General features: G+C 49.7%; 2 protein-coding genes across 2 annotated transcripts in view; one reads left to right on the forward strand and one right to left on the reverse strand.

Annotated features, from left to right (window-relative positions):
* Positions 1–15,981, forward strand: part of Bka (FCF1 rRNA-processing protein Bka) — a 242,981-nt gene that overhangs the window by 118,003 nt on the left and 108,997 nt on the right. The window lies entirely within an intron of this gene.
* Positions 14,168–15,973, reverse strand: LOC137657179 (serine/arginine repetitive matrix protein 2-like). Its single transcript, XM_068391525.1, has 2 exons — positions 15,413–15,973; positions 14,168–14,899 (listed from the first exon to the last, which is right to left on the reverse strand). The coding sequence occupies exons 1-2, from the start codon at positions 15,971–15,973 to the stop codon at positions 14,168–14,170; spliced, it is 1,293 nt and encodes a 430-aa protein (XP_068247626.1).

The following is a 15,981-nucleotide window of genomic DNA, read 5'->3' on the forward strand; positions in this document are numbered from 1 at the left end:
GATGCACCCGTGGGCCTACACCTCCCACGGTTGTGCGCCCCGGCATGGCTTCCTGCTCTCACACTCTTGTTGTGAGAGCTCCTCCACCCATGCACAGTCAACCCTGCCAGATGTATGATGACTCCCACACACAGAGCACTCCGTTGCCGTGCGAGAGCTACCACAAGCTGCCGTGTTTTGACACGGTGTGTCAGCCTCCGCAACACACTGTGGTTACCGCCACTCGCCAGCAGCAAACTAGTCAGGCAGGAGTTGAGGCTTCCCCACACAACTTTGGTTGTTGCCAACTCACAAACTGTCATGCAGTTACATGACGTTGCCTTCTGGTCTGCTACTTATACACCAGTGCTGTATGTCCTCACGCTCCTGTTGTGGTTGACAGTTCAGTTTTTGACAGTTCACAGACTGTCAAGCAGTTTCATAACGTTGCCTTCTGGTCTGCTGCTTTTGCACCAGTGAAACCCTCACTGAGAGAACTTAGCTTTTCTCGGATATGGTTCCTGTAGATGAGAAAGTGCTGTTCTCCCTCCTTCTGATATTCCCTTGGAGAGGAGCCTTAAGCTGCTTAGCCTCCTATGGACTTTTATTTAAGCATAACATGCTTCCAGGGACGGTAAATGGTTCCGCTTCAGTCGCTAACCCCGTCTGTTGCCACACCTGCTCCCATAGACCTTGAGCTTTGTTGCAAGACATGCAGTCCAAGCTTAGTCCTTGATAGAGGATTTTTTTTACGGAGTCAGTGTGTCTCTGGGAAGACGTTCAACAACCAGCAGAGGTGACTTGTTGTGACGCAGTGCGGCAACCTCAGCAACCCGATAAGGAGTTGTCTGTACTACCCAGACAGTCTAGACAGTTTCGGGTTGTCGCTGTACTTCCTCGCTTCCCCATGGTTGACAGTTCACAGACTGTGCAGCAGTACCATGATCTTGTGTCCGGCTCCGTCAGACGACTGGCTTTTAAGAGCTCCCACAAGTCGTCGCTGTCTGGAGAATCTCAGATGGACTATGGATCTGACCAAGGAACTGGGCCTCCTGGTCAATTTAGAGAAGTCCCAGCTCGTCCCATCCCAGACCATTGTCTACCTGGGTATGGAGATTCAGAGTCGAGCTTTTCGGGCTTTTCCATCGGCCCCAAGGATCAACCAAGCCCTAGAATGCATCCAGAGCATGCTGAGAAGGAACCGATGCTCAGTCAGGCAGTGGATGAGTCTAACAGGGACACTTTCATCGCTGGCCCTGTTCATCGAGTTAGGGAGACTCCACCTCCGCCCCCTTCAGTATCATCTAGCTGCTCACTGGATAAAGGACATGACACTAGAGACGGTCTCAGTTCCTGTTTCCGAAGAGATGAGGTCTACTCTATCGTGGTGGAAGAACAGCTTTCCTCTGGAAGGTCTACCTTTGGCTGTTCAGAACCCCGACCGCCGTCTCTTCTCGGACGCATCAGACACGGGCTGGGGTGCGACATTGGACGGACAGGAATGCTCGGGAACATGGAATCAGGAGCAAAGGACACTTCACATCAATTGCAAGGAGTTGTTGGCGGTTCATCTGGCCTTGATAAACTTCAAGTCCCTCCAGCTAAACAAGGTGGTGGAGGTGAACTCCGACAACACCACAGCCTTGGCTTACATCTCCAAGCAGGGAGGGACTCATTCGAGGAAGTTGTTCGAGATCGCAAGGGACCTCCTCATCTGGTCAAAAGATCGAAAGCTCACGCTGGTAACGAGGTTCATTCAGGGCGATATGAATGTCATGGCAGATCGCCTCAGCCGGAAGGGTCAGGTCATCCCCACAGAGTGGACCCTTCACAAGAATGTTTGCAGCAGACTTTGGGCCCTGTGGGGTCAGCCAACCATAGATCTGTTCGCTACCTCGATGACCTAGAGGCTCCCGTTGTATTGTTCTCCGATTCCAGACCCAGCAGCAGTTCACGTGGATGCTTTTCTGCTGGATTGGTCCCATCTCGACCTGTATGCATTCCCGCCGTTCAAGATTGTCAACAGGGTACTTCAGAAGTTCGCCTCTCACAAAGGGACACGGCTGACGTTGGTTGCTCCCCTCTGGCCCGCGAGAGAATGGTTCACAGAGGTACTGCAATGGCTGGTCGACATTCCCAGGACTCTTCCTCTAAGAGTGGACCTTCTACGTCAACCTCACGTAAAGAAGGTACACCCAAACCTCCACGCTCTTCGTCTGACTGCCTTCAGACTATCGAAAGACTCTCAAGAGCTAGAGGCTTTTCGAAGGAGGCAGCCAGAGCGATTGCCAGAGCAAGGAGGACATCCACTCTCAGAGTCTAACAGTCTAAATGGGAAGTCTTCCGAAGCTGGTGCAAGGCCAATGCAGTTTCCTCAACCAGTACCACTGTAACCCAGATTGCTGACTTCCTGTTACATCTAAGGAACGTAAGATCCCTTTCAGCTCCTACGATCAAGGGTTACAGAAGTATGTTGGCAGCGGTTTTCCGCCACAGAGGCTTGGATCTTTCCACCAACAAAGATCTACAGGACCTCCTTAGGTCTTTTGAGACCTCAAAGGAACGTCGGTTGTCCACTCCAGGCTGGAATCTAGACGTGGTCCTAAGGTTCCTTATGTCATCAAGATTTGAACCTCTCCAATCAGCCTCTTTTAAGGACCTCACATTAAAAACTCTTTTCCTCGTGTGCTTGGCAACAGCTAAAAGAGTAAGTGAGATCCACGCCTTCAGCAGGAACATAGTTTTCACATCTGAAACGGCTACATGTTCCTTGCAGCTCGGTTTTTTGCTAAAAACGAGCTTCCTTCACGTCCTTGGCCTAAGTCGTTCGAGATCCCAAGCCTGTCCAACTTGGTGGGGAACGAACTGGAGAGAGTACTTTGCCCAGTTAGAGCTCTTAGGTACTATCTAAAAAGGTCAAAACCTTTACGAGGACAATCAGAAGCCTTATGGTGTGCTATCAAGAAGCCTTCTCTTCCAATGTCTAAGAACTCAGTTTCTTACTACATCAGGCTTCTGATTAGGGAAGCACATTCTCATCTGAAGGAAGAAGACCTTGCTTTGCTGAAGGTAAGGACACATGAAGTGAGAGCTGTGGCTACTTCAGTGGCCTTCAAACAGAACCGTTCTCTGCAGAGTGTTATGGATGCAACCTATTGGAGAAGCAAGTCAGTGTTCGCATCATTCTATCTCAAAGATGTCCAGTCTCTTTACGAGAACTGCTACACCCTGGGACCATTCGTAGCAGCGAGTGCAGTAGTAGGTGAGGGCTCAGCCACTACATTCCCATAATCCCATAACCTTTTTAACCTTTCTCTTGAATACTTTTTATGGGTTGTACGGTCGGCTAAGAAGCCTTCCGCATCCTTGTTGATTTGGCGGGTGGTCAATTCTTTCTTGAGAAGCGCCGAGGTTAGAGGTTGTGATGAGGTCCTTTAGTATGGGTTGCAGCCCTTTATACTTCAGCACCTAAGAGTCGTTCAGCATCCTAAGAGGACCGCTACGCTCAGTAAGGAAGACGTACTTAATAAAGGCAGAGTAATGGTTCAAGTCGTCTTCCTTACCAGGTACTTATTTATTTTATGTTATTTTTGAATAACTAATAAAATGAAATACGGGATACTTAGCTTCTTTGTTAACATGTATGCTGGTCTCCACCCACCACCCTGGGTGTGAATCAGCTACATGATCATCGGGTAAGATTAATATTGAAAAATGTTATTTTCATTAGTAAAATAAATTTTTGAATATACTTACCCGATGATCATGAATTTAAGGACCCGCCCTTCCTCCCCATAGAGAACCAGTGGACCGAGGAGAAAATTGAGTTCTTGTTGACAAGAAGTACTTGAGTACCTGCTCACAGATGGCGCTGTTGTGTACACCCCCACCTGTATAGCGATCACTGGCGTATCCCGACCGTAGATTTCTGTCGGGCAACAGAGTTGACAGCTACATGATCATCGGGTAAGTATATTCAAAAATTTATTTTACTAATGAAAATAACATTTTTCCTAACATACTTACCGAGAACTACTTTCTTTTAGGAGATCACTGGTTATCTCTCTCTGCGACCAGAGTTTTGAATAGATACCCCCCCGCACCGCGCTCTCAGTAGCTTTTACCCCCGGCATCCAGGAATGTGCCCCGAGGGTAGGATTAACGGTAGGCTGCTCGCTAGTCGGGTCCCCTTCCTCATTAAGTTCTATTGCATTAGCATCATGCTAGTAAGGGAAGAAGGCACTCGGGGAAGGAAGGGAGGGCCATTACCTGAAAGTAGTTCTCGGTAAGTATGTTAGGAAAAATGTTATTTTCATTAGTAAAATAAATTTTTGAATATACTTACCCGATGATCATATAGCTGTCAGCTCTGCTGCCCGACAGAAAAACCTACGGGCGGAATACGCCAGCGATCGCTATACAGGTGGGGGTGTACATCAACAGCGCCATCTGTCAAGTAGGTACTCAAGTACTCGATGTCAACACAGAACCAATTTTCTCCTCGGTCCACTGGGTCTCTATTGGGGAGGACGGGTGGGTCCTTTAATTTATGATCATCGGGTAAGTATATTCAAAAATTTATTTTACTAATGAAAATAACATTTTTCAATATTAAACTTACCCGATGATTATATAGCTGATTCACACCCAGGGGGGTGGGTAGAGACCAGCATTACATGTTGACATTATTATGAGCTAAGTATTCCGTATTTCATTTTAGCAGTTATTCAAAATAACAAACATAAAATAAATAAGTACCTGGTAAGGAAGTCGACTTGAACAATTACTCTGCCTTTTTAAGTACGTCTTCCTTACTGAGCCTCGCGATCCTCATAGGATGCTGAGCGACTCCTAGGAGCTGAAGTATGAAGGGTTGCAACCCATACTAAAGGTCCTCATCAAAACCTCTAATCTAGGCGCTTCTCAAGAAATGACTTTGACCACCCGCCAAATCAAGTAGGATGCGAAAGGCTTCTTAGCCTTCCGGACAACCCAAAAACAATAATAAAACATTTCAAGAGAAAGATTAAAAAAGGTTATGGAATTAGGGAATTGTAGTGGTCGAGCCCTCACCACTACTGCACTCGTTGCTACGAATGGTCCCAGAGTGTAGCAGTTCTCGTAAAGAGACTGGACATTCTTAAGATAAAAGACGCGAACACTGATTTGCTTTTCCAATAGGTTGCGTCGAATATACTTGCAGAGATCTATTTTGTTTAAAGTCCACGGAAGTTGCGACAGCTCTAACTTTGTGTGTCCTTACCTTCAGCAAAGCTTGGTCTTCCTCATTCAGATGGGAATGAGCTTCTCGTATTAACAGTCTGATAAAATATGATAAAGCATTCTCTGACATAGGCAAAGATGGATTCTTAACTGAACACCATAAAGCTTCAGACGGGCCTCGTAAAGGTTTTTAAATAGAACTTAAGAGCTCTTACAGGACAGAATACTCTTTCTAGTTCATTTCCAACCATACGATAAGTTTGGAATATCGAACGATATTGGTCAAGGCCGAGAAGGCAGCTCGTGTTTGGCTAGAAAACCAAGTTGTAGAACATGTAGCCGTTTCGGATGAGAATCCGATGTTCTTGCTGAAGGCATGAATCTCACTGACTCTTTTAGCTGTGGTTAAGCATATCAGGAAAAGAGTCTTAAAGGTGAGATCTTTCAGGGAGGCTGATTGAAGCGGTTCGAACCTGTCTGACATAAGGAATCTTAGTACCACGTCTAAATTCCAACCAGGTGTAACCAAACGACGCTCCTTCGTGGTCTCAAAAGATCTAAGCCTCTGTGACGGAAGACTGATGCCAACATGCTTCTGTAACCCTTGATAGTGGGAGCTGAAAGAGATCGTTCTTTTCTCAGATATAAGAGAAAGTCAGCTATTTGAGTTACAGAGGTACTGGTCGAGGATACGGATACTGACTTGCACCAGTTTCGGAAGATTTCCCACTTCGATTGGTAGATTCTTCTAAGGGTGGATGTTCTCCTTGCTCTAGCAAACGCTCTGGTTGCCTCCTTCGAAAAGCCTCTAGCTCTCGAGAGTCTTTCGATAGTCTGAAGGCAGTCAGACGAAGAGCGTGGAGGCCTTGGTGTACCTTCTTTACGCGTGGCTGACGTAGAAGGTCCACCCTTAGGGGAAGTGTTCTGGGAACGTCTACTAGCCATCGAAGTACCTCGGTGAGTCATTCTCTCGCGAGCCAGAGGGAAGCAACTAGCGTCAACCTTGTCCCTTCGTGAGAGGCGAACTTCTGCAGTACCTTGTTGACAATCTTGAACGGAGGGAATGCATATAGATCTAGATGTGACCAATCTAGTAGAAAGGCATCTAAATGAACTACTGCTGGGTCCGGGATAGGTGAGCAAACTATTGGGAGCCTCTTGGTCATCGAGGTTGCAAAGAGATCTATGGTTGGCTGGCCCCAGGTGGCCCAAAGTCTCTTGCATACATCCTTGTGGAGGGTCCATTCTGTTGGAATTATTTGTCCCTTCCGACTGAGACAATCTGCTATGACATTCAAGTTGCCTTGGATGAACCTCGTTACTAGTGAAAAGTCTAGACCTTTTGACCAGGTGAGGAGGTCCCTTGCGATCTCGTACCATGTCAGAGAGTAGGTCCCTCCTTGCTTGGAGATGTACGTCAAAGCCGTGTGTTGTCCGAGTTCACCTCCACCACTTTGCCTTGAAGGAGAGACCTGAAGCTTTTCCAGGTCAGACGTACTGCCAGTAGCTTCTTGCAGTTGAAATGCATTGTCCTTTGACTCGAGTTCCATAATCCCGAGCATTCCCTACCGTCTAATGTCGCACCCCAGCCTACGTCCGATGCGTCCGAGAAGAGAACGTGATTGGGAGTCTGAACAGTCAGGGGAAGACCCTTTCTAAGGTTGATATAGTCCTTTCACCAAGTCAGACCAGACTTTATCTTTCCGGAAACCGGGATCGAGACCGCTTCTAGCGTCTTGTCCTTTTTCCAGTGAAAAGCTAGATGGTATAGAAGAGGACGGAGGTGTAGTCTTCCTAGTGACACAAATTGAACCACGGATGACAGTGTCCTTACCAGACTCATCCACAGCCTGACAGGGCAGCGTTCCTTCTTCAGCATCTTCTGGATGGATAGCAGGGCTGGGGGTTGATCGTCTTGTTCAGCAACGTCCTCGTCAGAGGGTTCCTCATCCGAAACTGATGAGGAAACGGCAACGGAGTGGGCAACGTCAGACTCGCTGAATCCGGTCGCACTGGAGGATGCGTGACGGAGCCGGACGCAATATCATGGTACTGCTGCACAGTCTGTGAACTGTCAACAACCATGGGGACGCGAGGAAGTACAGCGTCAACCCGAAACTGTCTAGACTGTCTGGGTTGTGCAGTCAACACCGTACCGGGTTGCTGAGGTTGACGCACTGCGTCACAACAAGTCACCTCTGCTGGTTGTTGAACGTCTACCTAGTGACACACTGAACGTCAACAACCACCTCCGAGCGTCGCTTAACGTCAACGTGCGACTGGCAACCCACACTGGGTCGCATCGGTGGAGGAACCACCTCAACTGGCGGACGCGAGTAGGATACCTCAGCGTCAACAGGGCGCACAACCAACCGGTAGGAAGGTTGTTGGCCAGAAGGTTCTTCTCCGTATTAAGTCCTCTATCAAGGACACAAGCTTGGACTGCATGTCTTGCAGCAAAGCCCATTTAGGGTCTACGGGAGCAGGTGTGGCAACAGACGGGGTTAGCGACTGAAGCGGAACCATTTACCATCCCTGGAAGCCTTGTTATGTGTGACATAATAGTACAGCAAAACTTCAAAGGCTCGACAAAAGTTGAGAAGTTGACCTGTAAACAACTGGAGCGTCTCCTGGCTATGCGCCTGGCCGAGTCTACCAGAAGTGAGAAGTCTACCTGGGCAGAGGCATAAACTCCCAAGCTGAGAACTTCTCTCGTGTCCTATCAGACTCTCGCTCTATAAGCCAGATAAAAAGAAGGGAAATCAAAAGGCTGTATCCCTAAAACTCCTCCTGGTGCAAAAACCAGTCGCCTAGCCGACGTAACGCTCTCTAGGAGAGCGAGAGAGCACTAGCTTAACAACAACGGCTTCGAAGTAGCTAGGCCTAGTGTAAGTTCTGACGTGAGGCGAACGAGGAGCAGCAGTTACAAGATCCGGACGAAGATCCTTAAAAAATCATCATGATTTAATTAAAGTCCAAAGGAGGCTAAGCAGCTTAAGGCTCCTCTCCAAATGACAGAGTCCTCAAAGGAATATCAGTAGGAGGGAGAACAGCACTTTCTCATCTACAGGAACCTTGTCCGAGAAAAGCTAGGTTATCTCAGTGAGGGTCTCACTGGTGCATTAGCAGCAGACCAGAAGGCAACGTTATGTAACTGCTTGACAGTCTGTGAACTGTCAAAAACTGAACTGTCAACCACAACAGGTGCGTGAGGACATACAGCACTGGTGCATTAGCAGCAGACCAGAAGGCAACGTTATGTAACTGCTGGACAGTCTGTGAACTGTCAAAAAACTGAACTGTCAACCACAACAGGTGCGAGAGGACATACAGCACTGGTGCATTAGTAGCAGACCAGAAGGCAACGTCATGTAACTGCTTGGCAGTCTGTGAGCTGGCAACAACCAAAGCTGTGTGGGGAAGCCTCAACTCCTGACTGACTAGTCTGCTGCGGGCGAGTGGCGGTAACCACAGTGGGTTGCGGAGGCTGACGCATCGTGTCAAAACACGGCAGCTTAACTCCACCCTCCTGTTGTTGTGGTAGCACACGCACGTCAACGGAGGGTTCCGTGCGTCTGTGAACGTCAGCATGCGTCTGGCAGGGTCGACTGCGCATGGGTGGAGGAGCTCTCACAGCTGGAGTGTGGGAGCAGGCAGCCACAGCGTCTGCTGGGCGCACAACCGTGGTAGGTTGTAGGCTAACGGGTGCAGCGTCAACCTTCTCCGCACGAAACTCCTGCATAACAGCAGCTAACTGAGTCTGCATAGACTGCAGCAAAGACCACTTAGGGTCTACAACAGCGGGTACGGCAATAGACGGAGCTACTGCCTGTTGTGACTTAGGGTCTACAACAGCGGGTGCGGCAACAGACGGAGTTACTGCCTGTTGCGGTACCACTTTGCCTCTCTTAGGAGGTGTGCAGTCATCGGAAGACTGCAGCGAGTCCGAACTGACCCAGTGGCTACACCTGGGCCGTTGGACTTGCGCGGAAGGGACCGACTTGCACTTAATAAGCTGCGAGACCTTGGTCCAAGGCTTCTTACGAGAAACCTCTTCCGCAGACGAGAAGTAAATGGGCTCTCTCGTCTTTGTGTGGGTGGGGCGATCTTGGGTAGATACGCCCGAAACCACGGAGGGAAAAACGTCTGTTCGTTGATCAAGGCCTGACGAACCCATAAGTCGTTCGACATTACTTCTCCCCTGGGCTTGGGAGCTTGCAAGAGGTCCCGGACTAGGTGAACGACAGGCACGAACAGACGAACCCTCGGACGCAACACTGTAACACTTTGCGCATATCACTTTATCACTTCGATTTTCTGTTTTGCACTTATTTCACTGAAATCGAAACTTTTACTGATTTCTACCTGAAACACGCAATCCTACCCTTCATTAAAAGGTAGTAATTGCGAAAACAGTCGTATAATGCAACAGAAAACATAAATAAAGATAAAGAATTCAGTGGCTGGGAAAGAGACTAAACACTAGTTCAAATAAACTACATTTACAATCTCTCACCGCACATAGCCTGGGAACAAGAATAAAACCCTAGAAACATTTTACCTTCTTCCCCGTACAGCGACTAGGGAGGAGAGTAAAACGAGAACAACGTTACCCGCTTAAACGAAACGTTTATTCTCCTCTCTCTCCCTCCGTCTCTATCTCTCTCTCTCTTTCTCTCTTGATTTCGCACCTGAGAGAAGAGCCCAATTATATATCGTCAAAACATGTTATTTGCTAAAGGAAAAAAACTGAAAGGTTTTCCAAATAAAAAGTTCCTTTAATTTAGAATTTAAACCATTTAAGCTAAGAAAGAATGAACGAAACGCCAGAATCGGTTTACTATTACTGCAAAGTGAAACCGTGATACACTCTCTCTCTATCGTAACGAAAGAGCGCATGTTGAACGTCCTGAACGTCAATAACTGCGTAGACTAAAAAACTAAACGTTAGTTCATCTTTGAAAACAGTACGAGACTATCAAAGAAATTCTTTCATAAAACATTAAAATTTAAAAAGTTTTAAATTCTTTAAAGGTTAAATACGATATAACGGGCTCAATGTTAATTAACTTCGGTTCCAAGTTAGGACCGCCTACTATCAGGAAAGGTCGCATATAAACAAAACATAAAAATTTATTTTTATATGTTTATAATAAATGGAAAGTTAATCGAAGAGGCCTAATAAAGGCGGAGAGATATAAAATATATAGATCTATAACGTGTTAAGCAAAATTACTAAAAACCTAAACACACTTCCGTCTAAGGGAAGGGTCGGCCATTTAAAAGTGAAAGAGAGTCCAACTCTCTTTGTCACCAAAATTAAATCTATCCAAAACGAGTTCAAGTTTTGAAATGAAGATAAAACCCCTGCACAGCGAAAGCTCAAAACTGGAATAGTGTACTTCACCAAATAGTTGTGAAAACAAATCCAGTTAGTAACAGCGTATTTAGTAGGTCTTGCCAGTGGCACGACAGAGAGAAAATTGGTTCTGTGTTGACATCGAGTACTTGAGTACCTACTTGACAGATGGCGCTGTTGATGTACACCCCCACCTGTATAGCGATCGCTGGCGTATTCCACCCGTAGGTTTTTCTGTCGGGCAGCAGAGCTGACAGCTATATGATCATCGGGTAAGTTTAATATTGAAAAATAAAAATTATTTAAAATTTTTGATTTGTTCCAACACGAATACTTACCTTCGAACTACTTTCTTTTAGGAGACTTACACTTTAGGAGGCGGGAGTGCTAATCTGACCCACTGACCCGGCCGTGGAGGCCAACAGGCCTCAGGATAACGAGACCTACCAGAGAGCGGAAGCGAGGGTAACTATTCAAGCAATTCACGTTAGTGTCTAGGAACTCACCTTTTGAAAACTTCTGTCGACGTGTAGTCGTGAAGAATGTGTGATTTTCTGGGAACAGACGGTACTCCCCGAAGAGGCAAGTAAGCAACTGGGTAGGAGGTAGGAAAACCGCACTTGTGCCTACCGGTCGCTAGTCTTGAATGTGCCTGGGGTTTACCGTTACACCGCTTGGAGGGCGGAGATGACTGTTCCAATGGAGTACCCGTCCAAGGATTTTCTTGAGTAGTCCTTGAGGTAGTGGGCAGTAAAGGTTGACTGGCTCGACCAAGTACCTGCTCGCAGGATTTGTCCTACTGCCATGTTTTTCTCAAAGGTTAAGGAGGTGCTCAGGCCCCTGATGTCATGAGGTCTGGGAGTGCCTGGCACTGCTATGCCAGCTTCCTTGTAGGATCTGGCGATCACCTGTCTCAACCAGAAGGAGATGGTGTTTTTGGAAACTTGTTTCTTATTAATACCTGTGGAAACGAAGAGGCTCTTGACCTCCGGTCGGAGATGCGTTGTCCTTTCCAGGTATTTTCTAATTGTTCGCACTGGGCACAATTTTAAGTCTTCTGCATTACCTGTCTTAGGGATGGCAGGAATCGAGAAGCCTTCAAACCTCGGGTCCCAGACTGCTGGGTTCTGAGTCTTGGCCACAAAAGAAGGTACGAACTTGAAGGATACTTCTTTCCACCCCTTTGAGTGAGAGACGTTGTATGACAAACCATGGATCTCTCCCACTCTCTTAGCGGACGCCAAGGCCAGCAAGAAGACGGCCTTGAGGGAAAGGTCTTTGTCCATGATATCTTTCAAGGGCTCAAAGGGAGGACGACACAGCATCTTCAGGACCAAGGCTAAGTCCCACTGGGGCACTCTCCTCGCTTGAGGGGGGCAAGACTGCTCGAAGCTTTTGACAAGCATCGCTATGTGTCTCGAGGCCCCCAGGTCGATGCCCTTCAGGAGGAAGACTTGGCCTAAGGCGGCCCGAACTCCTTTTATGGCTGGGTTTGACATCCCTACTTTGTCCCTGAGGAACACCAAAAACTCTGCTATGTCTGGGACAGAGGCCTTAAGAGGTCTAATGTGCCTCTCAGCGCACCACTTTGTGAAGGAGGCCCATTTTGCCTGGTATATCGCGACCGACGACTTAATCAGGTATAGCGACATTCTCTTAGCCGTGGAGGGAGAATAACCTTCCTTCTTCAGGAGTCGCTGGATAGTCTCCAGGCGTGAAGGCGAAGGGAGAGTGGGTTGTCGTGGAACTTGAGGAAGTGAGGCTGATGCAGAAGGTCTGACCTGGCGGGTAGAGGCCACGGCGGGTGACTCGTTAGGTCTTTTAGGTCTGTGAACCACTCCCTCTCCGGCCACCAGGGCGCTACCAAAGTCATCTTTAGGTTTCGGGCGGCCCTTACTCTGTTGAGTACTTGCCTTATCAACGTGAAGGGGGGAAAAGCGTAAACATCCAGGTTGTCCCACTTGTGCTGAAAAGCGTCTTCCAGGGCTTCTTTCGGGTCTGGCACAGGGGAGCAGTAGACTGGGAGTTGGGCGTTGAGTTTCGTTGCAAAGAGGTCCATCACCGGGGAACCCCACCGCTGAATGATGAGCCTGGCTACTTCCGGGAGGAGGGACCACTCTGTCCCTACTATCTGGCCCATTCTGCTGAGGCCGTCGGCCAGAATGTTTTTCTTCCCGGGAATGAACCTTGCTAATAACACCACATGATTTTCTTCTGCCCAATTCAGAATCTCTATGGTGAGATCGCACAACTCCCTCGATTTCAAGCCCCCCTGCTTCTTTATGTATGCTACTACCGTGGCGTTGTCGCACATCAACGCCACGGTGTTTCCTTTTAGCAGACTTGCGAAGTGTAAGCACGCCTTCTGGACTGCTTTCAACTCCAGGACATTGATGTGGAGTTGCTTTTCCCCTTCCAACCAGGTACCTCGTGCCGTCCCGTCGAGGAGGTGGGCTCCCCACCCTTGGTTGGAAGCATCTGTGAACAGGAGTAATTCTGGAGGGCTGGTCCCGAAGGGCATCCCCTTGAGGGAGTTCGGCTGGCAGTACCACCATTCCAGGGAGGGTCTTGTGTCTGAAAGGACTCGAACTAGCACTTGTTGTGAGTGTGTCTGGCACCAGAGGCTCTTGAGATTCCATTGGATGGATCTGAGCTTTATCCTCCCTTGTGGAACAAGTTTCTCCAACGAGACCAGGTGGCCTATCAGCCTCTGCCAGTCTTTCGCTCTTCTTGGTTGTTCTGATAGGAAGGGCTTGATGATGTGCCTGAGGTTCTTGATCCTGTCCTCCGAAGGGAAAACTTTCCCTTGAATGGTGTCCAATGTCATCCCCAAGTAGTTCATTCTGTTGGACGGGGATAGATTTGACTTCTTTGGGTTGATGACGATACCCAGATCTCTGCAAAACTGAAGGAGACTTCTCCCTTGTTCTTCCAAGAGGACCTTTGAGGCGGAAAGGAGCAACCAGTCGTCCAGGTATCTGATCAGGCGGATGCCACGTTCGTGAGCCCACACTGATACAGTCGTGAAGACTCGTGAACACCTGGGGCGCTGTTGACAGACCGAAGCAGAGTCCTGAATTGCAGGATCTGGGAACCCCATTTCACCCGGAGGAACTTCCGACTCGATGGGTGGATCGGAATTTGGAAGTATGCGCCCTTGAGGTCGACGGCCATCATAAAATCTTTCTCCCTCAAGGACAGCAGAACTGACTTTGGAGTGTCCATCTTGAAGTCCGTCTTCTTGACGAACTTGTTGAGAGCCGACAGAACTATAACTGGCCTCCACCCCCCCGTCGCTTTCTCTACCAGGAACAGGCGACTGTAGAAACCAGGTCCTGGGAGAGGAATTTCTTCCATGGCACCCTTCTCCAACATGGAGGACACCTCCTCTTGAAGGGCGGTCCTCTTTACCGGATCTTTGGGCGCTAGCCATTCCGTCGGTTGGCCGGAATAAGAGGGGGTGGATTCGCCAGGAACGGGAGTCTGTAGCCCTCCTTTAGGACGGACACTGTCTAAGGTTCTGCTCCTTGCGCCTTCCATGCTTGCCAATGTAGTCTGAGGCATCCCCCAACCCGAGGCTTGAGCGGGGATAGGGGGCCTCCCACTCTACCTTCTTCTAGAGGAGCGGCCTGATCTGCCTCTCCTAGAAGCGGAGTAACCCGACCTGAAGGAGCTTGAGAGTGTTGAAGTACCTCTGCGGGAGGGTTGCGGAGTTGAGGACCAGGAGGATGAGGGGGCTTCTCTCCTCGTAGTGCTGGAAGAGGCTTGGGGCGTCGCGGCGCTGTCCGAGACGGATCTCTTGTATGGAGGCCTCCTTGATGCTGCCGGTTTGGTGACGTTGGCCTCCTTCCTCTTCGAGACCTTTTCCATCAAGGCCTCTAACTCTTTCATCGGAAAAAGCGACTCTCCCCACAGGGGGAGGCTGCGAATTGCTCGCGCCTCCCTGTCCGGTACTTTCCGGGACACTTTGGTGAGAACCGTGTCTCTCTTACGGAGAACCCAGTTGGCTGTAAGGGCGAGAGACTGATAAGTGAGGAATTTTAGGGTTTTACCCCCAGAGGTAATGAGGTCCCTCATCAGGCTTTGCTGGTCAGGGTCGTAGGAGGCTAGCACACCCACTAACGTGGACGCCCACCAGTCTAGCCAAGAGGAGACGTTAATCAAGTCTCGCGACATCTCCTCCATCATGGAGGCCTTTGCAGGTGAGAAACAGACTGGGGCCGAAGAAGCTCTGTCGTCAGAAACGCCTTGGCTCAGAATGTCCACGGCTGTCTCCACTTTACACGGGCCTGGGCGACGACCCTCGGGCACATAGACCTTCCCTTGGTTCTTGCGGCCCTGGAGTAATTTAAGAGGCACTTTGGAACTTGAGAGCCTCGGCATTGCCGGCTACCACTTTGTCTATGAACTCTTGCCCTAGAACTAGGTCTCGGGCCAGAGGGAGTGCCAGGGACGACTTAGGCTGGGAGGGAGTCTGCATAATCCTCAGGAGACTCGACCTCCAGGAATCACCATCTGTCGCTGCAGGTTCTGCTATTCCGTGGTGCCTTCTGATCAGGCTAACCACTCTCCTATAGGCGGAGTCTTCCGTCGGGGAGCCCTCTCTTCCGTCAGCCGAGGCCTCGACCTGGGGCGGGGGAGTCGGTTTACAGGGCACGCCGACCGGACGCCTGGCCCTCGGGGCCAGGGGCGCCGTCCTGCCAAGGTACTGGACCTCATCTGCAGGTAAGACCGGACCAGGGGCTCGGGATAGTGTAGGCACCGCTGGATCAGCGGGGACTCTCGTACGCCCGAAGGCTCTGGGTGCTGACCCGACAGCGGGAACCGTTCCTTCCGACCTGAAGGCCGCACCAGCTGGGCTGGTAAGAAGCGCGTTTCCCCCCGCCGGGCGAGGTGAACCGGAGGCCTCGAGGACTTATGCCTAATAGAGAGGTCTTTCCTGCGAGCCAGGTCGCGAGGGTCAAGGCCGTGCTTGGAGGGCGGCCGCCTTGGGGACCGCTCGCTGGACTGGTGGTCTGGGGACCGAAGCACCTTCGATTCCCGCGACGAAACGTAGATCCAGGCGCCCCCGGGAGATACACTCCTCCTATACTTACGGCTCGGGGAGCGGGATTGTTTCCTGCTGTAACGAGAGCGCGACCTTGACCTGGAACGCTCGGTCCTGGACTGCTCCCTCCGACGGCGGTGTTTCACCTTGACGTCTTCCTCTGACGAGGAATAGATGTCCGAAGAGCCAGACGACACTGCGTTCACCACGTGTCGGCTGGAAGCGGGGACTGCGGGGGACTTCTTCGGACGTTGAATGCCAGAGGTCGAGGGCTGGAGGAAGTCATCGGGAACTTCCGTGGGAAGGGTTGGGAACGACTCCAACCGTTCCATGTCCGGGAGCCAGTGATCCAGGTCTACATCCATTCTCAGAG

This window comes from Palaemon carinicauda, chromosome 18, assembly GCF_036898095.1.
Source record: "Palaemon carinicauda isolate YSFRI2023 chromosome 18, ASM3689809v2, whole genome shotgun sequence".
Classification (NCBI taxonomy): domain Eukaryota; kingdom Metazoa; phylum Arthropoda; class Malacostraca; order Decapoda; family Palaemonidae; genus Palaemon; species Palaemon carinicauda.

What these genes read in the sequence shown, in the direction of transcription:
- LOC137657179 (XM_068391525.1), bottom strand. Translation starts at nt 15,973, where the DNA reads ATGGATGTAGACCTGGATCACTGGCTCCCGGACATGGAACGGTTGGAG. An exon ending in GCTTCTTACCAGCCCAGCTG is followed by an intron (nt 14,900 to 15,412) that starts GTGCGGCCTTCA and finishes AAATTACTCCAG; the next exon opens with GGCCGCAAGAACCAAGGGAA.